This window comes from Nyctibius grandis, chromosome 14 (genome assembly GCF_013368605.1).
Source record: "Nyctibius grandis isolate bNycGra1 chromosome 14, bNycGra1.pri, whole genome shotgun sequence".
In the NCBI taxonomy this organism is placed as follows: Eukaryota; Metazoa; Chordata; class Aves; order Nyctibiiformes; family Nyctibiidae; genus Nyctibius; species Nyctibius grandis.
Window position 1 is genome coordinate 11,240,509 of NC_090671.1, and position 24,493 is coordinate 11,265,001.

The window sequence follows — 24,493 nt, forward strand, 5'->3', positions numbered from 1 at the left end:
ACTGCTTTCGCAATAGCCCTGTGCTGACTAGATGCAAGAAAGGAAGATCTGTGTTTATTCAGATAGTGCTCCTGCTGCGTTAATGTACTACCATGCATAATTCGCTTCATTCCCTGTCATATTAGTCATTCTCTTTGACTTTACTGGTGTTCTTGGGCTGATAAATTTATAGATACAGTAATAGTATTCTGAATTAAGACACAATTTGAGAACACAGTTTCAATTGCAATGATTTGTGGATATGAGGTCATTTAGGCCAGTCTACTTTCCTCTTGCCAGAGAAGATTTGTAGCTATTATTTCCCCCCACCAAAGCAATGATCACATGCTGTTCGCTTCAGCACTGGATGTTGCATTACCTCAATGAATAATATACAAGAAGCAAAAAATAAACAAACCCACTATGCCTGGGGATAATGTGTGGTGTGTTTTTCTTTAGGATGATTAAATGTGAATGCATGTCACAGGATGTAGGGATTGCTCTGCTGGGAACCCATGAGTACGAGAGCATACAGCCCTCTATCTAACCAGGCAAATGGCCACAGAGAAGGTTAAAGCAGCCCCTAGGCAGACCCAGCACATGCACTGGCTACTCCCTGCCTGCTGTATGTGCTTGGCTTTTTTTTTTTTTTTCCTATAAGATACAGGCACTTCATAGATTCCTGGGTCAAATTCCATACTCCTTCACACCTAGGAAGTTTCACTGAAGACAACAGATTTCCACTACAGAACCAGGAAGCTTAACTTGGCTTTGCCAGCCTTTCACCAGCCCTCTGCCACTAAAACCACAAAAGAAACCTTCCTAGTCAACAGAACGGGCCACACAGTTCATGACTTATGGGAGGGTCCCACATGACTTTCACCAGTGGGTATCAGCTGTCCCCTCCTATTGCAGTGTCAGGAAAACAGTTAAAACTATTTCCTTTTCTTTTACATGGAATTACCCTCCTGTACACCTGAAGCAAAGCTTTCACCTGATGCCTTACCAACTGCACAGATCATCATCTTTGGCAGATACAAGAGACTAACACTCCTGCAACACAAAGTTTTCAAAACCAAGACTGCTTTGGAATATCTCACATTGGTTTTCTTGCCTTTGGTGGTGGAGAGGAGAAAGCACACTGAACAGTGCTGATTTTTAGAACATGAGTCAGCCCTATACTACATCTCAAGACAACGACCACCTGCCCATCCCCACTAGAAGCAAGCAAAAGCCATTTAAAAAAAAACTTGGTCTCTTCAGCCTCTTGTGTTCTTGTGTCTGGTTCAAAGTAATTTTAAACAAAAATGCAAATCCTCTTTCACCAAAAGGGTGTTTCAGAAAGAGAACATGGCCTGAGCTCTCCATTTGTGGTAACACAGAACCAACATACCAATGTCAGCCTATTCACCTCAAATAAATCAGTCACCTGTCTCAAAACCAAAGCAAATCCATTTTGTCCATAACGGCAACTCACACAGGCAACTACTGTCATCCCACATTATCATCTCTATCTATTGCATCTCTCAGCATGCAAATGATATCCTTGCCTAGACAGTCAGATTCATTTCTGAGCAGAGAAATATATCACCAGATTTCAACAAACTTGTTCATCTTCAACTCACTTTTCAGGAAAATAAAGACTGTGACACAGACCTTCAAAGGGTGATCTTCTCTCCCATCCACCCAGCAAACATTCAGTTCATTGCGTTTGGATTTTTTCTTTCACCACAGCTATGCTTATTATGTGGAAAAGTATTCTGTTTCTACTACTTTGTGAAAAAGGATTTTCAATAAAAAGATAAGCAACAACATCAGAAAAGACTTCTATAACAGAGGTTTCACTCAGTAAACAGGTGTCTGGGAGATTATCTCTCCAACTTAACCAAAGCTGCAAACATCAGAATGATTCTGGGATGACTAAAATCCCCCTTTTTTAGAATAAAAGCCTTTTATCTGTCAAGCAACACTTCCTGTTCTAAAGGCTATTCTCCTCAGTAGTTGTCAACTATGTATTAATCTAATTTATATAAGCCTTAGAAATACATACTTTCATGTGCAGAATCTTTTGGGAAACTCTGATTCCCTGAGGCTTTAAAGAGCAATTGTTGCTTATCACCGTGGAAATTTCCCTTGAATTTAAAGCCTGGTTACAAGGAAAAAGGACACATCAAATATTTCAGTGATTAACAAGCTTCCCAGCCTTTGTCATCCCCAAAGGGTTTTCATCTGATCAGTAGGGAAAACTGATAAAGAAGAAAATAAAGGAAAGTGATCTGACCCAGTAAGGCAGTTCTCATGTTCCCAGGTCCTGTATGTGCCACCCCTGTCCAAAATAGTGGCACTCACTTTTAACAGTCCCTTACAATCAACAGCAATATCAAACACATTAGGCCTTTTTTAAAGAGTATATGTGTTGACAAAGACAAACGTTACTGAACTACAAAGTAGATAGCTAAACCCCTTCCTAAAGAGCTCTCATAACAAAACTATTCTGTGTGGGAGAGGCAAAGCACTGCCAGAGCACTTAGGGAAAGGCAAATAATTGAAGTTTTGCTACATTTAAACTCCATCCCTGTACAATAAAATTGAGCCTGATTTTAAAAGCTCTGTAAAGCACAGAACTTTTCTGGTGCCTTACTGTCTGTCATTGCACAGAAATGGCCCCACTAAAGCAGCAAATTGCCATGTTTTGTACATTGTTGCATAACGTGGGCATGTGATAAATGGCACGGCATACATGTTAAAGGCTCCTAGCGATGGAGTCTTTCAATCCTCTTCACAGCGTTCAAGGAGGAATATAATGTATTTCAGTGACTAGGAGCAGCTTTCAGTGTGGATTAATTTCAAATTGGTTGAGATTCATCCCATGTCCCCAACACCTTTGTGTGCTACCACATTAGAAACATGCAAAAACAACCAACCGTACCTGAGTATGAACTGATCCACTGTAGAATTGTTGGCAACTGTCACATAAACATTCACAACCTCTCCTTGTTTGACAGGCTTTGAGGGCAACCAGACAACAATATTGCTATCCAGGCGTAGCTCCGTTAGCTGAGAAGTCTCCTGGCCTCTATAGAGGCTGACAGATCCAATCCTCTGTAAGTGGGACATGGTTTCATCCATGCCATCTTTTCCTGGCCGGATAGCATTTCCCTTCCTTATATCCTCAGCAGTACACTCTCCCTTCTCATCTCCCGGTTGAATAGTATAGTAAAGCTCCACAGGGCTCCCTTCAAACTGATCCAGTGGCTTCTTACGGCCCGTGACAACCGTGGGGGGGTTAAACCAGCTCGGCAGGAGCTCCAGCTCTGCCACGCACAACCCCAGATCCCCTTTCAGCCTGCAGCTGCCTCTGACTTCCCGTGTCTCTCGGAAGGCAAACACCCGCAGGCAGGGCAGCCGTTCCGTGGTGCTATAGTCATCCCAGTCCCTGCCCACGATGTAGAACAGGACCTGGACTTTGGGCTTGCTCAGGTAAATTTTGTTGCTCATTATGTAGGCCTGAAGTTTCCAGTTATAAGTAAACTTGTTGGCAGATCCAAAAAAGTTGGAAATTAACATTAGGTCCTGGGGCACAACTTGTTCAACAGAAAAAGGTCCATAGCTGGCATTTAATACAGGTGGTCTCTTGGCTTTATATGGGAAGAATGATTCCACCCTGGACTGCAAACTGGAATTTCTCATAAAGTCCTGGTTGGCTTCTTTGAGGAAGAAAGATGTCTCAGCACTGAAGATCCGATAGCTCACAGGTAGGTATGTTGGTAATGAAGAGAATTTCTGATTATTGTCCAAGACCCCTCGACACTCTGTCACTAACAAAAGAAAAGGTGATGTGAGTTAGATCAAATCTGCTTATAGGTTCAAAGGGACATTTATTACAACTTTAGTGGAGTTACCTGGTAAGTCAGGGACAAGCATTATTTCATGCAAAAAATATTTACAGTGTAGCTACATGTTTAGATGTAGCTATTTTTTTTTTTTGCATTACAGTCACAAAAGAAAAAAAATGCAGGATTTAGCTACCTTGCATTTATCTGTAATAAATATTTTGTCACGCAGGTTGTTTGCAGCACGATCAATTATTCATACTCCCAGAGGGAGTAGGAAGAGGAAGATTCACACAGCAGAAGCAACGCTTGTCCCAATAGCCATTTTACATGGCTGAACTGAACTGCAGCAGTGTTTCGCTAATACACAGCAAGTCTATAAAATACGCATTGAATACTTTGACTATCACCCGGATGAGAAATAAATAGGTTACTTGTCACTCCTACGCAACGTCTCTCCTCCCTAACAAAACTTCAAGCAAACTTGCATAAGTTTGCACACATCAGTTCTCTCAAGGACTGTCCACAAACCAAAGCCAAAGCCTTCAAAAGACATTCTGTAAGTAAACAGCGTGTCTTTTAAAAAAACCACCCACATGCTCACCTTCCCCACTCTTTTTCTGGTCATACCACCCCCTTCTAAACTTTCTGCCCACTTAGAAACTTCCCTCTTGTCTTTCCAATCTTTCTGTTCAGTTACAGCATGCATAAGGTATTGGGTACTTCAGTACGGTCCACTGAATCACAGCCCCCAGAGGACTGCTAATCACTACCCCTGCGGGAACACTGCCCAGGAGATCAAAGACAGTTTCTGTTCTACAGCCAAAGACAGAAACCGCTTTTCTAAGAACTGACACACACCATTTCACTCTCTTCTTCTATCAAGAAACTTTGCTCTCGTATTACTGTTTCTAGCACTATGGTTTACACCTCTACAATTTAATATTGAGAGTACCTACGCTTTCTAAGTTCATTAAACACAGATGCACATCACAGGCTATAAATATTTCAACAAGTACTAATATACAAGATGCACACAGAGAGAAATTAGGATACTGGCTGACTTTAAGTTTCAGCTGAACATCAGACCCCTTCTGACCTAAATGTTGTTTTCCTGTTATAAAGATTAACAACACATATTGTCAAAAGGTAAAATTTATTACCTAAATTAGGGTAGATAACAATGGAGAACAGTTAAAATACATCTGGATTACATAACACCACTCACAACTCCTCTTCCTAACTCATACTAAGAGATTAACTACAGGTACAGAAGGTAAATGAATAATGATGCATCTAGTGCTAGATTGTCTTTAATATTTAAAAATAGATCTTGCCCTCAGACATAGGTCAGTTCCAGTGTCCTTCGAGAATCCCATCCGAGTCAGGATTCAGAGTTCTGTGTAAGTTCAGCTCTTTAAAGAAGAAAGGCAACTGTAAGGGTAACCATAATGCACAGATTCACCTGAAACTCAGGAACACCTGAACAGCTCTAAAAAGACCTACAGAGACAGACTATTTATCAGCTTTCTCACAAAGGCTGCAGCTTGAGGATATTTGCAAACAATAGATTCACCATCCTTCTAGCATGTCTGGCTGCTAGCATGCTTATTATGCAGTCAAATTTAATTAAATGTTTTCAAGTAATAAATAATCCATACCCGTCATTACACCAAATGACTACTGCTGACAGACACCTTCACTACAGTGCTGTTGAGTGGCACATAGCTCGTGTGCTGGCACTACCCTGCCGGGAAAGCGAATAGCTTTGGGGGGCAGGTGTTAGGCAATCAAGAAAAGAGGAAAGAAACAAACACAGAGGAGAGGGAAATCAGAGCTCTCAAAGGACAGCAGCCATAAATTTGAAATAAGGAATTAAGATATATTCACTCGTGTTTAATTCATGCACCACCACCGGATGGTAGAGTCAGTTCTCATAAGTGAGCAAACTGCCATAACTGGACAAAAATAAACAAAGAATTAGAAGGCAAAAAGAGAAAAAGGTAAGAGGCCTGTTAATGAAAACACTGGCACGTAGTGAATTATCAGCACAACACCCTCTCTGTCAAGTAGATCCACATTTAAAATACAACATCAGTTGTATTAGCACACTGCTGCATTAGCACACTGCTGCAGTCCTGTAAGTCTCCAATCCTTGGCATACATTTTAATTACACTGGAAAGAAATCTACAAATGCCACCTCCTGGGCTGACTGATTTCCCCTTAGATGAATCAAAATATTTATCTGTTAGCGTTACATCCCAAAGTGCTGTAACACTGAAATAAGGAATGCAAAGATGATCCGCTTTGGACCATGGACCTCTCAAGAAAACAGCAAGCCTATGTATTTCTCCTGGTCCAGGAGCAGAACAAGAACTTAGTTTACTGAAACAGTAGCAGTTTGGTCTCAGTTTCCTCTCTAAATGCCTTCCCCCACCCTGAATGAGCCTGCAGAGATACAGTCACCTTCCTGCAGCCCTTTGCAAAGAGCAATCATTGATATTTACCTGACAGATACTATCCCTCTTTTAAAAACACCTGGTTTGCCACACAAGAAGTCAGCTTCTTACTGGTCAGTTTGGCTACTGAATTTGACTTGATCAACCATTAGAACTTCTTTATTAGGCATTCTCTTGTCTCAGGCCAAGGGCTATGTAATATTAGAGGGCAGCAAGCTCCAGTTAAAGAAAGCACATAAACACTTCCGTGAAGGCAAGCGTTAATTGACTTAAGCACTCAGGTACATTTTGCTGAAGTGTTTCCACGATTAGGGGTACTCTAGATTTGGCACCATCGCTACCGAGGGAATACCTTTGGCTTCAATAGATCTGCAAAAAACAGAAATAAACTCAGCAGGCTGCAGAGACAAGTGAAGTCCTTAAATCAAAGGGCTGTTGATCAGGATCTCTGCTTGAAACTTAACAGCTGTTTTTCTACAATTCCCAGAACTTCTGCTGTAGCACGTTATCCTCAGACAGTGGTCTCATTTTTTTTGCAGGCACTCCATTTATCCCGGATCAATCACATGGATAAGGTACGTAGGACTTGGCCCAATGTTAAGAAAAACAGCCATGCAACTTCTGCTTTAATAAGCTGAAGGCAAACAGCAAAACCTACGGGGTCAGACTGACAGCAAAAAAAAAAAAAAAAAAAAGAAAAAGCTTTGCTTTTTTATTGTAGTCTAAAGATTTCCACCCACTTCCGTACCGTACATAATGGAGTGCTCTATTTCTATAGTGATGGCTGTACTTTAGACTATTTAAGCACTTTAAGCCTTTCACTGATAAAACTGGTAGTTAAAATTGTCCACTTTATTTTAGAATCCCAACCATGCGCATCAGCAACTACAGGCCACCATTTAAGGGATTTGCTCTATACTTTTCATCTCTATCCAATAGCCTTCATGTCCTGGTATAATTAATTACCAATGTTTCCAGAGAACATTTTTGTATGCTTGATCAGCTCAGCCACAAAGTTCTTCAATTTATCAGAGAATCTATTAAAACAAGGTAAGGTTTTTCTGAGTTTCATATCACAAGTTATTATTTTAAACAATCATTAAGCATAAGATTACTTTGTCTACCTGAAAAATAAATAGACTACCTGTTAGGGGAAAAAAAAAAGCAGCCCTGCCTATCAGTGCTTTCAGGTGCTCTGGAACAGATTTCTCCTTTTAAATTTCTTTCTACTCAACCACTGAAACCCATTTCCAAAGGTTCATGTTAAAGCAAGGTGTAAATTTAAGCATTTTATCCCTACAACCGTATCAGTTGTGGGAGCAGTTTTTCACTGTCAGTTCAGCCTCTAATATAGGTAGAATTGTATCAGTAAAATGGAACTGGGTCTCTGTGACCGGAATGCTATAAGCACATTTATACAAATACAACTTACATCATGGAAGTTGAACTTCCTCAAACAGTTTAGCTAAAGGGTGTAAATATCCTGAGAAAGCCCTGGATGTTTCATCTAAGAGTCCCGATCATTAAAGAAAGATGCTTGTTGGCCTTCCAGTTGGGTTCAAGTAAGTGAAACTCCCAGTTCATGCGGGCTTTTACAAACTGAAATGAAAATCAAGAATATGGGCAAGGGGGAGAAAGGAAATGCAGAAACACCATTTCTGTACTGAAGACTAACTCCGATTACACTGCCTACTTGTAAGTCAAGCCTGCTAAATGCTTTACCCTTCTACATTATCAAAAAAGAGTTACAACTTGTCCAGAGATGAAATCTGGCATGGAAAAAGATTAAAAACCATCAAACAAAGCTAGTCTTAGCCAAGAACAAAAGTTAAGGCTTACAACTAATTAATCCTCCTTTGTAACAGCCTGGTGACTTTTTAATCCTTCTTCTGGCATCATATGCTTCTGCAGCACTTCATCTGAACCCAAACAGGCATCTGTTAAGCACATCACTGGCTCCAGTGTGACAGTACAGATCAAATTCCTATAACCTAGCAAGTTCATTTTTGGACCTGGATATGAAACAGTGAATTCTGATCTGTATTATTATTTCTTGGAATCTAATGTAAGAGGAATTTTCTTTTGGGGGATTTCATATGGAGCTGGAGCCCTGGGTGCTGGATTCACTTGAACAATCATAAAAGCTTAATATTCTTAAGCTATTATTTTATGAGGTTGGTTTGAAACAACCTTCTTTTGGACTAGGAATTAAGGGTTTAGATTGTGGGTGGGAGATTACTGGCCAATGGCCATGTACCTTCACTGACTGACATTTGATGAGCTAGTGAGCCTTCAAGGAAATCATCTGCCTGCCACCGCAGCCAGAAGGCTCCTAGCCAGAGAAAGCCAGTGAGAAGCAGAAGACATCTGCCTATGCAAAGAAAGAGTAATGGAAGAAGCTTTCTCTGTACCTTGTATGGCCCTCACAAAGGCAGTTATAATTACTTCTTCCAGGAAACAAACCATATGAAAAGTGGCAGACAAATTTCTATCCCTCTGCGTTCTCCTGTTACCCTAGCACATCAGTACAGCTGAAGCTTCCACCAAGAACTCTGTAACTTTTAATGCAGGATCTTCTCCTTCCTTTTTATAACAGCTTTACCCACTGCCTTGTTCCTCCATTTCTAAACATAGCTATAATTGAATGCTGTACTTTACTGATTTTTTATTTTTGCCCAAATTCCATGCCACTAGAGTTCTAAGAAAAAAACCCTAGTATTATTTAGAGCACCACCACAACCTAAAATATTATCCCCTCCTGCTTACACGGACTCCCATTCCCATGCTGCCCCTGCACGCAGAGAGGCTAACCATACTATAAGCACATTATACAAACCACCCTCTCACAGCAGTCCCCGTCCTTGAATTCTCTTCTACTACAAACCCGTCCTGCTCTTGCACAGCAAATCACATATTCCAGCTCAGGAAATACAGAGTAGGGAAAGAATAAAAGTAGAAAAGATGCACTTAAATCAGCACAGATGTTTCCTTCACCACAAAATGTCAACAGCTATGTTTTCTGGTTAATTTTCCCTTAATTTTCTATACCGGCACCACATTCAGTGACTTCAGAGTGTACAAAATCTTTGTAGCAAGTATTTTGCTTAGAACTAGAGCTCAGCAAATACATTCATTTAGACCTCAGAACGACCTTAGTTGTACTCTCATCCCCTCCAAGTTCCCTTTTCTTAATATATAGAAAAGGGAATTTCACTGTTAGAAAGTCTGAGTAGAACTTAAAACCAAACAAGTTCAAATTCAGAACATATTTTTAACAGAGACTGATTAACTACTGCAATAAAGGGAGCAATGGCTTGTCCATGTCTTCACATCAAGACTGCTTTCCTTTCCGAAAGGTACTTTTTTCTCAGCACAAGTTACTGTTTAAGTACAAGGATAACTGGAGCCTCATACTCCTTCCCGGCTTAAAATCTATAGTTCTATGACCATTCAAAAAAATCAATTAAAACCTACATGACAGGGTAATTGCAGAAGCCACATTTTGTATTTCTCGTGCCTGCCCATCATATATGCTTTCTCATCCAGTGAGAGAACAGAGAGACTCTTTGACTCATTGCACACAGGCAATGTCATGTGTCAAATGCTTACGGTGAATTCTTGAGACCAATTTCTGACGTTAAAAATAAATCTGCCAAAGAAATCCATACAGCAAACACTTGAGGGGAATTGCAGCCTGTTCTCAAATATTCTGTGAGCACCCAATGAGGGCAATTTCATCAAATAAACGACTGCTAATAAAATTATTTTCTCAGATCTTTTTAGAATACAGGTTTTATTAAACTGAGACCTGAAGTCCAAGGGTAAGTTTATAATTGCAGTGTTTTGTTGATTGATCTAGGATGGTATAATTCGTATTCACATATATGAGAGTTACACACCCTTGGTAACCAACCAGACATATTTTAAGCCCAGATGCAGATAGAACTTCATTTAGATCAGAGTTCAGTTACACCACATCACGTAACGATTGTCAGGAGACACTATAATCGGTTATTTTGAACAAGTTTCCTATTTTATTTAAGTGGGAAAGATTAACCTATTTTATTTAGTATTCTGTTAAATTAAAAACTGCAATAATATTCTATTAAATAGGCATCTCACATACTGAGAGCATATCCTTAAAGAAAATATCCTCTGTATATTACTGCAGCCAAAATCTTCACTAAATCTCAACAGACATTTGTGGATTTAGTACAGAAGTGAACACTTCCCCCATTCTTCTCCAGCAGAGGCAGAACACAGTAATTTCAGAACTGTCAGGAAAATGACAAAAGTACCTAAAACAATGAATGAACAAAGGTACACGAAGAACTTCTGCACTTCTTTAAAACACAGAAACAAAGGGACGGTCACTGAAACTAAATGATGGGAATTCAAAGGGGATTCAAAAAAATATTTCATACAGTGTGTGATTAGATGATAGAGCTCATTGCCAGGGAGGAAGGCACTTAAATTGATGATTTGATTGTTCGGAAAGATATGCAGACCATCTAGAGTAATGTCATTAACTACCTGTAAAACTCCTTTAGTATTTATCTATTAGAGACCAGCATTAGACCTCTGCATTATAAAGGCGTTATCCAACATCTGTCAGTTGTTCCATTTTCCTCAGGATTACTGACATGACAGGCGCATGCGTATAAACCACAAGTAGCTGTTTTGTGATGTAGAGCCTTTTCACAAGCAGAAAAAGAGAATCTTTAAGAAAAGAGAATCTTTAAAGTCTGATTTGGAAACACAAGGAAAACTCTCAGAATGCACACTAGAAATGCATTTCAATCTTTTAATGACAGCCTGCAAGCTCCAATTTTTGATGGTCACAGTTCCATGTATCTCACCCTTTGACTGCAAAAATTCCAAAATATCCTTTTATTGCAAACCTATCTTCTCATCACCCTCAATTCATATAACTGAGACACGTTAGTCAAAAACTGTCTGACATTCAGGACTGAAATCTATAAACTGTTTTCTCAGACTGGCTGATGACCTTAAAAGTCTGTAAAACAGCCGTGTATATGCAAAGGTCAGTGAAGGTTCCAGAAATCACTCCCTCTCTTAGTGCTGACATTCCTGACTGTCTGTACTGCTGAGGCTATCTGACATATTTAAGCTAGTTTACTGTTTAGAATCAAAAGATAAATAACTGGAACTCACATTTCCGCTAATGAAAGCTTTTGTTACGAGATAAGGTTTGGAAAACTTCTATATAGACACCATTCAGGTACTCAGGCTTTCTTCCCCTTGCCAAAAGCTGCAAATGTCAGTGTCCTGTGAGCAACGTACAGTAAGTAAAATGTCATATGATGGCCTTTTGTTCCAACGCCGTTTGCCTCATTGCAGTAAACTTCATGGATTCTGCATTCACTCATTGTGTCAGCACTAAAAGTCTGAAGCAAATAACACTTAAGCTGATTTTGTCTGATAGCTGCAGAGAACAGGAGAAGGATTTAGGACACCAGAGTTTAGTCCCACCTCCATCAAACACATGTGGTAACCACAGGAAACCTCTGTAACCCAGTTTCTCTAGAAATGACATGAGACAAGCTATCACTAAGTTTGATTGACTTGTGATTAAAAAACACATTGAGTTCATCAGACAAAAGACTAGGTAAAACACTGTCCTTTTATTATTATTTCTTTAAAGCAGGCAAAAATAACCCAGTGGAAGTCACAAAGTGGGGAATAAGTAGACAATATGGTCAAGATTTTATAACTTAACCAGTAACTTTTCAGAGATCTAGACTGTTCATCTCCCACTGAAGACACTCTGCTGAAGAGGTCTGATTTTCATGGGAGTATAATTACGTGAAAGACCGGCCTCTACAGAGGACGTCTCAAATTTAGCCCTACAAGATGGCTCACAAAAAGCCCCATAAAATCTTAAGCCTTGGCCAGAATGTCACAATGATCACTTATGTGAATATCACAGTTAGATTTTTTTTTAAATTACTGAAGTGTCATAAAAGTGGGAACATGTAAGATGTAAGTTACAAACATGAAACAAATAGTTCTGGCCTTGGCAATGTCTCAGTTCCTTGTCCTGTGTCTCTCTAGTTTTTAATGGCACTGTGCTTTCCTTTGCTGTTTAAGTCTCTGTAGATGCTGATAGGCACTCACTCCTCTGTTTAGACATTAAATTGCTTTACACAGCCTCCTTGTTTAAAAAGAGATTAGGGTCCTAGAGCCTGAATGGTGCAATTTGCTCAGCACTCTGAGTGCCACAAAAATCAACAAGAACCAAGAGTACAAAGCTCAGCGTGAGCACTGCTCAGATCCATGCAAGACGGGGCTTTCAGCTACACAGGTGTAGCAAGAGGACAGAGGACTCAATAAATGAATTACAATGCGCTTCCCCGTACTACTCAGTAAGAAAAAGGAAGAATCATTTTTCTTGTAAATAAGTACATTTTAAGAAACTAATTAAAAATAAAGCCAACCAGTGACAAACAACAGGACTTTGTATTACATTAGTGCCAAAAGGCCCACACTGAGTTTCAGTCTCTATTGTGCTGTGCATTACCCAGGTATAAAGGATATTACCAAAGAGCTCTGCAAAACCTGTCAGTGAGTAATTCCAAGGCTGAAAATGAAAAAAAGGATTTCTTACCATCAGCTCTGAACCAGGCTTTCCCTGGGGTTAATAATATACTTTTAGCATACATCTTGACATGTTCATAACTGGCACCTCACATTTCATGGGCTGTATTCTCAGGGTCCTGAACTCTACCATGAAATAAACCCCTTCCAGACATATCATCCCACCTCAGCAGTTAAATACACAGATGGAAGAATTTTTCCCACCATCTAGATAGGTAATTGAGGCAGTGTAACTAAATTGAGTTCTCCGGGAGTTTCTGTCAAAGATACGGACAGAAGTCAGACATCTTTAGACTCATTTGATGTCACCCACAAATCCAATCCTTCCTTTTCCAAACCTCCTTTACACACAGATTGATAGAAAACATGTCAAAAGCTGCATGATTTTTTTAGAGGTTGAGTAATTTAAACTTGTTCCTGCAAACAGCCAATAATCCCCTGCAAGCCAATGGGAACACTGCAGCAACAGGAATGCCTGACCTGTGAAAAAGTCACAGATTTGGGCACCACCTCTGGGAAAGAATTGTGTTCAAGATCATGTATTTAAAATAGACCTTGAAGCACCATGCCACTGGAAGTGGGGAGACCTTATGAGACCTGTTCCTTAATGCAAATGCCCTGTTTTCAAGGCAATCCAAGTTATCTTTAGGCCCAATAACGTACCAACTGCCACACAGATTCTCTGGAGTTTTGGTTACACAGCTGAGAGTTTTCCATGGTCCAACAGACTATGCATCGGCAACCCTTAGATACTTGCGACAGAGCAAAACTCCTCCTGGATAGCAGTTTCATTTCTTCAGTAGCACTTTCCTTAGACCTGTCATCATAATGGGAATGTTTACACAAGAGCACTGATAACTGATTGAAGGGGTATGTGACTTGGATTAATGGTAGTTTTAAACAACTGCCTTCAATAAGCCTTTCAGCTTCCTATCTGAGGGTTTGAAGGAGTTTTACTCTTCAGAGGAAGAAAAACATTATTAGCAAGAACTACTTCCATCATCCTACCCAGTACTTTTTGTACAATCCCTTGTTTTCTTTGCCTTAATTTAGGTCTAGAATCCGCAAAACTCAAGCTCGGTAGCAGACCTCTCAATGTATCTTTCACGTTCGAGATCCACACACAGAGTCAAACGGAAAGGATTTTGATGACTGTCTAAGGTCGTGCCACACCACATGGGAATTGTGCTGTTTTGCATTCTGGGGAGATACAATACAGCAGATCACAGATAAATCCAACTAGCCGCGTGTGGCACACGGAGAAGGAGACAGTGGCATTACACTGCACACGTATCAGATGAAAGCATCAAAGCAAGACAGTCTAAGAAGATAATACGATGTAAGAGTCTTACCGTTAATGTACGAAACTTGGCCAGACAAAGTAGCAAATGCTTCCAAGATTAGACTTGTCAGTTACCACTCAGAAAAGTTGGCAAAGTGCCTCTGTCTCCACTACCTGGCACCTCCAGGAATCTATGCAAATTTGGTATAAAATATCTAATTTGTGGAGAAAAAGACCATAGAAGTACCGACTTAGATCAGCTTTAACTGTTGCAGAACTTCACCCCTGGTATAAATCAATAAAGTTCCATAACAGTCAGAAAAATTACTATACACTACACTAGCAGTGTCCCAGCCCCAAAGATTTTTTCCTAATTGCTTCCTGAAAGAAAAAAGTTTATTATTTATATGAAAATGTAATTTAATAGTGAAGATAGACACTTATCCTTCTTCACTCTCTCCTCCTCCACCGTGGAGGAATTTAGAACAGGAACAGACGTAATGCATGCACATTTATTTACTTGCATATATTAAATACTTGAATGCATGCATGCTGTGAGTTAAAACATGCCAGAATATCCCACTATCCTGGCTACAGCCCTGCTAATCATCTCCATTTCAAAAATGCAGTGAGGATTTATGTGGAGATTAATTGAGAAATGAGGCTGAGGGGGTGGGGGACAGCCTTGCCCATTCGGGAAATGAACTCGGTGTCACCTTTAACCTCCAAGTAATTCTTTGTCACAGAGCACAAAGCAACTCATCATACCAGAACAGCAGCAGGACAGAAACCAAGCGGAAATTTATCTGGTTAAACACCTTCTTTCCCAGGGATTAATTAAAAGGGATGGTTAGAGCACTGCTGTTACTGTGGTCGTAGCACCTCTAAGGGTGGTTTTTAAGGTGGTATCTCCTAAAAGATGACCTAGCTTCTGCTGCTAACAGAGCAAAGGCCAGTGGATACTGGGGTGAGCAGCCGCTCCCCAAACCATGAACTGTTGTTTCTCTCTCAAGTATTCTGTCCTAACTCAAAAGCTTTGGGGCAGCATCCTGGCTCTCCACAGCAGTCACTGGGTGAAGCGCAGAAGCAGGGGTGGAAGAGGCTCCCTAAGGCCCAGTCCCCTCATCAGCTGAACTTCAGCCATTCTGTAATCTGTTCTCTCCAGTTTACCTGCAACAGAGAAGTGAGTGGCTGAAGAAATAAGAGAAAGAACTAAGCACTACAGTGGTTGTGATGTTAGTACTGGGTATGCGAAAGTCAAAACTACAAGAGGAAGAATTAGATCCAGAAGAAAGAATCCTCCAGAGGGATACAAGCAGACCTGACAGAATGCTAAATTATAGTGAGGAAATACAGAAAAAGAATTATGTACACATGTTTTTAATTCTGTTTTTATTGTTTAAGGTAGAGAGGATGATTTAAAAGTCCCTCTCTAAAATTTCTTTTATTTGCTCTAATTATCTTGATATAATCTGCCTAGAAAGGGTTGAATCAAAACACACTATCTGGGAGAAGACATCTGGCAATTCCAGTTTTGGAATTAGGATGCAGAAGCCAATGAGACCAAGTTCTTCTTTCCAAGACAAAGTTTGTACCAAAGAAATAAATTCAGAAGTCAAAAAACCAAGGTACACCTGAGATGAAGATACCTTACAAGAACCTGGATCCAGTGTACAAAGCAGAACAACAGTCTGGTGAGCCTTCAACACAGAATGATGGAGTGAATTAATGAAAGAGGAAAAGTTGGCCTGTACACCTCTGAATGTACAATTGAGTAAGTCTGTATTTTCTGGGGCTGGCAGAAAACAGAATGCTTTTCTAAGAATCCTACCTTAACTGTTGCTTCCCAAATGCCCTTAAAGTCATTGGCAAAGACAAGTGAGGATGATGGATGCAACTTTGTTATGCTGAGTGCCACAAAATTGCACAGAACAAATGACTTGTACCATTTAAGAGGTTGAATGTGTCATGCTCCTAAAGTGCTGTTGCTCAAGAATCAGCGAGACCTCTGTGCAAATCGATGAAATAGAGCCTTGCTATACATTTTGCAAGTACTATTTTTGTCCTTTCCTAATATAACTTCCACACCTTCCTCCTCCCCCATGTCCCTGCCACAGATCCCTAATTCACAAAGCTAAAAACACAGTGCCTCCTACAATTTTTTCCAACAGGTGCAGTCATCCTCATTCATCCTGGCTCTAAGGGAAATTAATGAATGCTCACTCATAAATATAGTTCTTTATGTAACTACAATAGTATGTATAATCATAGTGAAATACATACTTGTGCATGTACAAGCATACATAAAACATATTTGTGCACACACACAAAACCAGTTCATTTCTACATGATAAACTGTAAATCCAACTCTGGACCTAACTCTCAGATTGACTGGTCATGTCATGTCTGAGCAAGGAAAAAGCCAGATACTTTCTCCCTGTTGTAACTTTACTGAAGCCAGATGTCTTACATCAGAAAAGACTGTGGTCTAGCATGGTTATTGGATCAAGACAATACCATTCCAGCAACAATTAAAGATGCCTGTGGCTTCTGGGCACACAGGAATAAAGGAAACCTTTCTGTTAGTGGAGGGATGAGATAAAATTCACTGCTGCCTCCACATTTGCAGTGCTCTCTCCTTCATTAGTTAACAAAACAGTAGACTCAGATTAATTAAAAGAAAAAGGAAACTCTTACTATACCAACCAGTTTACAATGCCTATCCTGCAGTTCCTTTTGACTCCATGTTTCCCCAGGTAAAGCTAGCCAGCTAAAGTACAGTGGTACAAGAGCCATTATGCCATGAAAATTCAAGAGCCAAAATTTTAATGGGAATCATTTTTGCTTTCAATAAATGAACATAAAACCAACGCCACCCTGAAGTCCCAGATTACTGTATTAACACTTTTGTCAGCTGTAGGGCTTTTGGACTGCCATATATTTTTTTTTTCCTTTCATAAGTATATTTAAACCTGTCTGCATTTCAGTTTGCTAAAGCTGTTTAGCCATGTATGAACTCCATTCTGGCCAGCTGTAATAAACGCCACATACTGTAACCCAAGCAGGCAGTTGTGCTAGTTTGCCGAGATCCTCATTCAAAAAAAGGAAGAGAACAAGAGTAGTAGCCTGTTTACACCAGGCTCCTCTGACCTAACAACCTGTGACGTTTACTTTAGAGGCAACATCATGCATTTGATTTAAAAGACAGATATAAGCATCTTATACCCTTGATGGATACACAGCAGACTATGTAAAACTCCTGCCCTGTGGTGTGCATGGTAAAGAGCAGAACAAGTCTCTTGGTATAAATTTAAAGGGAGGACCTACAATATGGAGAAATCTTCAAAGGCCAGTCAGGTTTCCAGTCCAACAACCCTGCCAAGTGTTCCTTTAATCCTTTATTTACCAGTAAATCTGCCGCTCTGTTCGGCAGGCTTTTACTGGTATTGGGTTTCAGCTTGAAACCCAAAAGCTGTAAGCATATGCTGTGTAGCCCTAACGAGAAACTCAATCCATTAATGGGCAGACCTTCTCCACAGGACCAGGTCTTGGCAACACGAGTGAGTTCCTGAACTTTCACCTCCCACTTGGCAGCATACCAGACTAACTCCACATCTCTCAGCTGGCTTACATTATCAGCTCATTATTAACATACATCAGGGCCAGATCCCTTTTACATGCACCCAGCAAACAGGAAACTACACAAGGGGAGGGCTCCTCATTTTTGTCTGACTCTGGAGCTCATAAAAATGACTAATTAGAACCAGCTATAGTGGAGGCACGCTGCACATTTGCTCGCATGTTCTCTGCCTGTGCACCTTAGTCCTGACTTGGGATAAACGCCATGAAATGCTATGGTAGTCCAGAGCTGTCTGCAATAATCAGGCATCCCTCCCCTCTGCCACAGTATCTTACAGTTCTTATTACCAAGAGCTTGTGCGAGACATGTGCTTTTCTCCTTATTTTACAGTAAAAGAATTATTATGCAGACAGAATAAATAACTTGCCTAACGTCACACAACATCTACAGCAAAGAAACGCGGGTTTCTTGAAATCTGTTCCTTTGCATGAACTCCCCCCTGCAGTAAAGAGAACTGTGGGAACTCTTTGCAGCCGATTTCAAAAGAGAATGATGTATATTTTAGCTCTACACGCTTGCATGGATTCAGAGACCTAGGTTCAGAGTTTCACTTTGAAGTGGCCTGCACACCACTAGCAATGTACACACCACACTTTGGGAAAGCATTGTAGGGAGTCTCTCATGGTAAGAGTTGTCTCTCATCAAGCATGGAAGATGATTCTCTTGCACAGTAAGCACTATCCTTAATGACATGCTACCATTTGTTATGAGTTGTCCCATTTTTTTTCCCCTTACACAATTAGTATTCTTTACATTTGTTTTCTAGTTACCCTCACTTATCAATCATCCTTTGCTCAGAAGATTTGGCAAAATGAAAAAGAATCTCTCTCCTCCAGACGCCTGATTCAAATCCAGTCCAGCCAGGCAGTAACTGAAGTTGCATCAGCCTGGTAACTGTTTCCACATCATCTGAGCACAGACACCACCACACAATCAGTGCCCACATTAGAAAATGTAAATGGAGATGCACTCAGGGAGCAAGAAAGGTCAGAAAAGTCTCCTCAGGTCAGAAGTGGGGCAGGATATTAGTAATGTGGATTAAACTAAAGCTGTTACACAGCATTCTGTACCTGTAGTCATCTTAAAGCACACAGCCTCTTAATGCGTAGAGCTCACACCTGTTTTGAAACAAACTGTCAAGAAAACTAGCCTTAAAGCAAATCAATTTAAAATCTGGCAAAATGTAAGAGCCTACACAAACCCCTAATTTTCTTCGGCTGCTCAAAAGGCAGCAATTTATATTCCTTTTTTAAAATTAGCTGTGGTTAGTATTATTTTTCAGAGTTGATCTCATTTCATAACTTGCCTCCTATTCAGACGGAATTTATGCACAGATGCTCAGAGCCAAAAATCTGTTCTCATTTATTCCACAGCAGAACAGGTAAAGAGTAAATGTATTCCACACAGGTTCTTGTCTTGCTGCTTCTACCTCCCCTAGCACGGCAGTAGGCATGATGAACTTCGTAACTGCCAAATGACCTGCTGTTCCAAGGGGTTTTTGTCAGCTCTGTTCCTCTGAAAGTTTTCACGCTGATAACTAGAGAACTAATACAAAATATTCTTATAGGACCAAGATCTTTCAAATGCAAGAGAGCTGGAAATAGATTTTAACCATTTAAAATGTAACATCTTTTCTAAAACTATAGTTCAGAGACCTGCAGTGATCAAAAGCTAAGTGACTCTTTGTGGAAGCAATAGTCATCAGAAATACAGAGTGCTTCAGATCAACTGGTCAAGACTAAACCATACAACTTTTCACTGTAATTACACTAAGATAGTAAACTCTGAATTCAGATGGAAGTTTTGTTATCCACAATAATTTTAAGGTGATCCCACACTAGAGGCACTATATCTACAATTCTTCCAGAGCTGCTGAATTACCTTAGGCCACTCATTTCTAGGTAGATAAAGGCACCGAGTAAAATAAGAGAGTTCTGCAGAAAGAAATGCCTGGGGCCTTAACTAGTGCTCAAAAAATGGTTTGAGACCTTTGAAACGGTGATTATGTAATGGAATGTGGTATTATTAAAATTATACAACCATAAGATATTAAGGTGCATCAATACACTATGGTCAATTCACACAAAGATAAAATGCATATTTAAATATATTTTCATAAAACTTTAATTCTTTCATATTGTTCCACATGATAGGAGATGCCAACATTAATACAGGAGGTAGAAAAGAAGATAGTAAAATTTGTTAGACATTTGCTAGATATTTGATACCAGTCTCATTAAAGAGTTGAGAAGTTGCATTTTCAATAATATGCTTTATAGTGGGTAAAGAAAGTTTGACTCCTGTTAAGAATAAAGGTATGATATTAGTATCATTAACTTATGCCTTCAAACTTTATTACTTGGGACTGACCTGTGAAAATCTACGTAAGGTAAGTTAAAAACTTTTCCAATATATAAAGCTACACCTTTTTGTCATAAAAAAATAATCTGGATTCCAGCAGCATTTTAAACAGTTTCCCCAAGACCACTATGCAAATGCAACACATGTGCCTCCACGGTGGGCAGCTACACCTAGGAATGGGATCAGCTTCTTTATTTTGTCTTAAATACCTGCATAGGCAACCTGATTTCAAAGATGCTAAGCTCCCTCAAGTCTCAGCAAAATTAGCCTCATTAAGAAACAAATCACAGTGGTGCCTACATGTAGATTTAGCAATTTTGCTTTAGGTTACCCAATTAGAAAAAACACTGGCTCTTTTCCTTCCCCAAATGCTTTCAAATTAATGAAAAAAAAAATCCACATAGTAACGGCTGAACAAAAATTGGTACTTGATGGAATTTGCATGTAAATCTGCTGAGATTCAATTTTAAATAGAAGCAAACTTAAGCAAAATGTTTACTGCTCAGCGTTTCCAAACCCCACACCAACCCTATCTTACATTTAAAGGTTTTACAGGCAGTGATACTACTTTTCATTAGTGTATATGGTGTTTTCAGTTCGAAAGCTATAAACACTGCTTTTTGCTGAATACGCTACCACATATTATTAAAACTCTCTGCCCTAACACCAAAGCCAAACACAGCAAACGAGGTGCTGACTCATGGCTGTCCTGTTATCTCCTCAGCCTATCTTAGACCTTCCCATTGCACATTCAATTCTGACACTGAAATGGCAAACAGACTGCTGGTTTTGCAGCCAAGAATGTGTCCTGCCCTGGCTATCAGCCAGTAGAGAAGCCCTTTGAGTAACTCAATCAGCAACTTCCCTGCAACACCAAGGTTGCCTCTCCAGCAGGCCACACGGCAAAATGAGTTGGTCCACCTCCACACCTCTAAATCAGATTCATCTTTCATAAGTTATCTGGGAGCACGTACTGGCAAAACAGTTAACCCTTCTCCCACCACTATTCCAAACTGCCATCAAGGGATTTCTGCACTGTTTGACATTGAGAAGTGCTGCTGTGTAATGACTGTTAGTGCAGGGTAATCTTATAGTAACCAACACCCTTTCACCTATCTCATCAAGCCCCTTGCAGAGAGGGTATGCTTGGTCACAGAAAAGACACTGCAACATTCATTTAATATCTGATCTCTATTCACTAGAATAAGATGACTACTGCTAACATGTTCAAGAAAGCAACCTAACTTCAGAGGAATTTTGATAGTGCCTGATCACTTCTGATACTCTTACAAGTCCAGAAGAAAATGAACAAGTCTTGACTGTAGCTAAGCAGAAAATATGAGAAAATAAACATTAATTAATTTATTTCCTATACCATATTCTTTTTCATTGTTGGAAGTCTAAGGAATAACCTACATGCAAGTCTTAAATACATGAATCTTATTCAGTAAGTCCATATTGACTAGTTCAGTATGCTACTGATTTCTAAAAGATTAACTGCAATTGTCAGAGCTACCTGCAAACTTCCAATACTTATAGAAAAATTGGAGCTGTATTTTGTGAAGATTTCTACCAACCTCAACCACACACAGCATAGATGATTCATCTTCCTTGGTCATTCCATCCATCTAGAGCGAAGAAGCCTGGTGCCTCTGAATGCTGTATCAGATAACGTATGTGCTTGGAATGACAGGAATAGACCTACGGAATATTTTCTGGCAAACATCTGTCCCATAGCTGCAGTTACAGGACCAGCTCATAGCTATCACATAAACCAGTATCTGAATCTGATGTGGGCTAGGAACATTTCCTATGATCTGAAAGTTTTAGCTTCATTTCCTTTAAGAGAAACAACTCTCCCAATTTTCCTTGAAGCTTATATACTTGGATTATTGTATCTCCTTAAGCAGCAGCAAGCCACAGCCACAGAAGATTTATGAAATATTAGTGGCACTATTAATGTAAATAAATGGTTTTCTGATAGCATTTTTAAAGTTACTAATACAACAGCATAAATAAGCCCCTTTGGTGGAATATTATTAGTACATGTTGGCAGGAATCCATTTCATGATATAGTCAAGTAGGGAACTTCTTGGGCATGCTTAATTCCTGTAAGTCACAAATAAAGCATGAACAACTCTTCCTGTTAAATCTCCTTCTGCTCTGCATTTTCCATTCATTTCCTTCCAGCCTCAACACTATCACCAACTCAAAGAGCTTCTACTGAACCATAACAAAGCTCACAACAAAAAACCTCAGGAACTAAGGAAGATAAATGTTCCTTTGGCTTTTAAACTTCTGTAGTTCTCATTAGAAATGCTGCTGATTGAAACAAATCTTTAAAGATGAGCATGGTCTAACAGTCAGAGCAATAAACTGTAAATTGGCACAACTAGATTTTATTCCTAATCCCTAGAATATTCACTAAAATACTAGATACTGGTTGTTTTCAATCTCATCTAAGTAGTAACTACTTGCAGTCAGGATCATATTCTTCATACAGAGCAGGATGAAACTCTTATGATTGACATGTAGCAAATAACAAGTTTCCTGCTAACATGAGATAATACCCATCCTAGCCATGGCTCCGTTTGCGCTTTCAGCATGCTGCAGGAAAGAGACCAGAGACACACACACAGAGCACTACTTCAGTCCTTCAGAACAGCCTTCCCAATTGAAAAAATGCATTATCAGCAGGAAATCACCACATCTAAACATTTCACCCAGTTAATCTTTCTTTCTAAACCCCCTCAAATCCCACATTTTACATACAAATCCTTATCCCATCTCCCAGAATTCCCTTGCATCTACTGTGAAAGCATCCTGAAACACTCGGGGGAGCAAAGCAAAACAGTCAATCAAAATCATGATTGAACCAGCATGTTTCCATGGTAGGTTTAGATCTGTCTAGGTTTTTGTAACTACAGCTATGAGAGGCATTACTGGGTGTGTCAGACCTTACCAGATGTGACACTCAATAGCAAAGGAAAGATTTCAAGAAGGAAAAAGACAATTGCTTCAGGAAAAATGAAAGCCAGCCCCATGAGCAAAAAGAATGAACTTACAGCATGTCTCTTCTTTTTCAGTGTGCCTGTGAGTTTGAATCAGGCACTCTTCCAATGGATAATATTTATTTCTGTTGCAGTATGTCCGCCAAAGAAGTTCTGAGACATATGCGTTAAGTATTTTCTTACTTAGGCATCTGAAATGTAGATGGTATTAGAACCTTGCCACAATATACTAAAAAATTATTGAAGATTTAACTGCTAGACTGCCATCAAAGTTAAATCCTATATAGTACTTCAACACGTTAAAACTGAATCAATGTCTTTTTAACTTCTGTTAGATGGAGAGAGGAAGAGTATGAAGTGCTTTCCAGAATCAATTCCAGATTTAATACACTCTGCAAAAATGCAATCTATCCTAGAACAGGAAAGATAATACAGAGACTTTTCTTCTTTGTGGGTTTTTCATTATTTACATTATCTGTCCAAGCTCTACATCGAGTTACTGTTGGGAGGAAACGTATTGGTACGTCTGCATCTCCACAAAAAGGAAGAACTCTGAAAGAAACGTGTCCATCATTTATTTACAAGTACTATTAATCATGCTGTTTAAATTTCAGTTATTCACATTTTACTATTAGATACATCAACTATACTTAAGAAATGCAGACCCGACGCAAACACCTGTTACGCTTCAGCATCGCTTCCCTTCCCAGTGGAAGTCAATTGCCATAGTTTTACAGATGGTGAAACTGAGGAACTGATGAAAACTGGTGAAAACTTGCCCAACTCGTGGCACCAACAAGACCAAAACCTATCAGAAGCATAGGATGAAAGGACTGACTTCAGACATTAGGAAGAAAAATACTGTTCTGAGCAGTTCTTCTGTTACACAAAGGACAATTATATTCATATATATTCATAACAAAAGAACTCGTTTATTTTACACATATCACAAGAAAACTTCTAGATAGCCCTAAACCACTGGGAAGTTAACAGCCAGATTTAAAATCTAAATCCTATCCCAACTATTTACAGAATTTCCCCGTTTCTTCCTTCAAAGATGTCCGAGATTATTGCTGCTCTAGTTCTTGCCCCCACCAGAAACTTAGCTAAATTCTGTCTTCTGGGTATGCAATCATTGCACATTAATGTGCCAGTGAAACAGAAGGCTGTTCTGGTGTAAAATTCCCTAGTTACCCAGATAACTGCTTTCTCTGTTCGTTTGCTAGTTGCCAGGAATCTGAAGGTTCAGTCGTAATTGCAGTGGTTAAGACTTCAGTGTTACTGGAAATGAACCAAAGTCTCTGAAGTG

General features: G+C 39.6%; 1 protein-coding gene across 2 annotated transcripts in view; it reads right to left on the bottom strand.

Moving 5' to 3' along the window:
* The window catches only part of TMEM132C (transmembrane protein 132C), a 205,241-nt gene that overhangs the window by 139,855 nt on the left and 40,893 nt on the right, over positions 1 to 24,493 (bottom strand). The window contains exons 2-3 of one of the 2 annotated variants that reach the window (XM_068412794.1): positions 21,494 to 21,498; positions 2,909 to 3,797 (exon numbers count right to left, since the gene is read on the bottom strand). In XM_068412794.1, coding sequence (XP_068268895.1) covers positions 2,909 to 3,797; positions 21,494 to 21,498 — 894 coding nt within the window. The remainder of the gene's footprint in view (positions 1 to 2,908; positions 3,798 to 21,493; positions 21,499 to 24,493) is intronic. The other variant, XM_068412795.1, reaches the window with a different exon arrangement.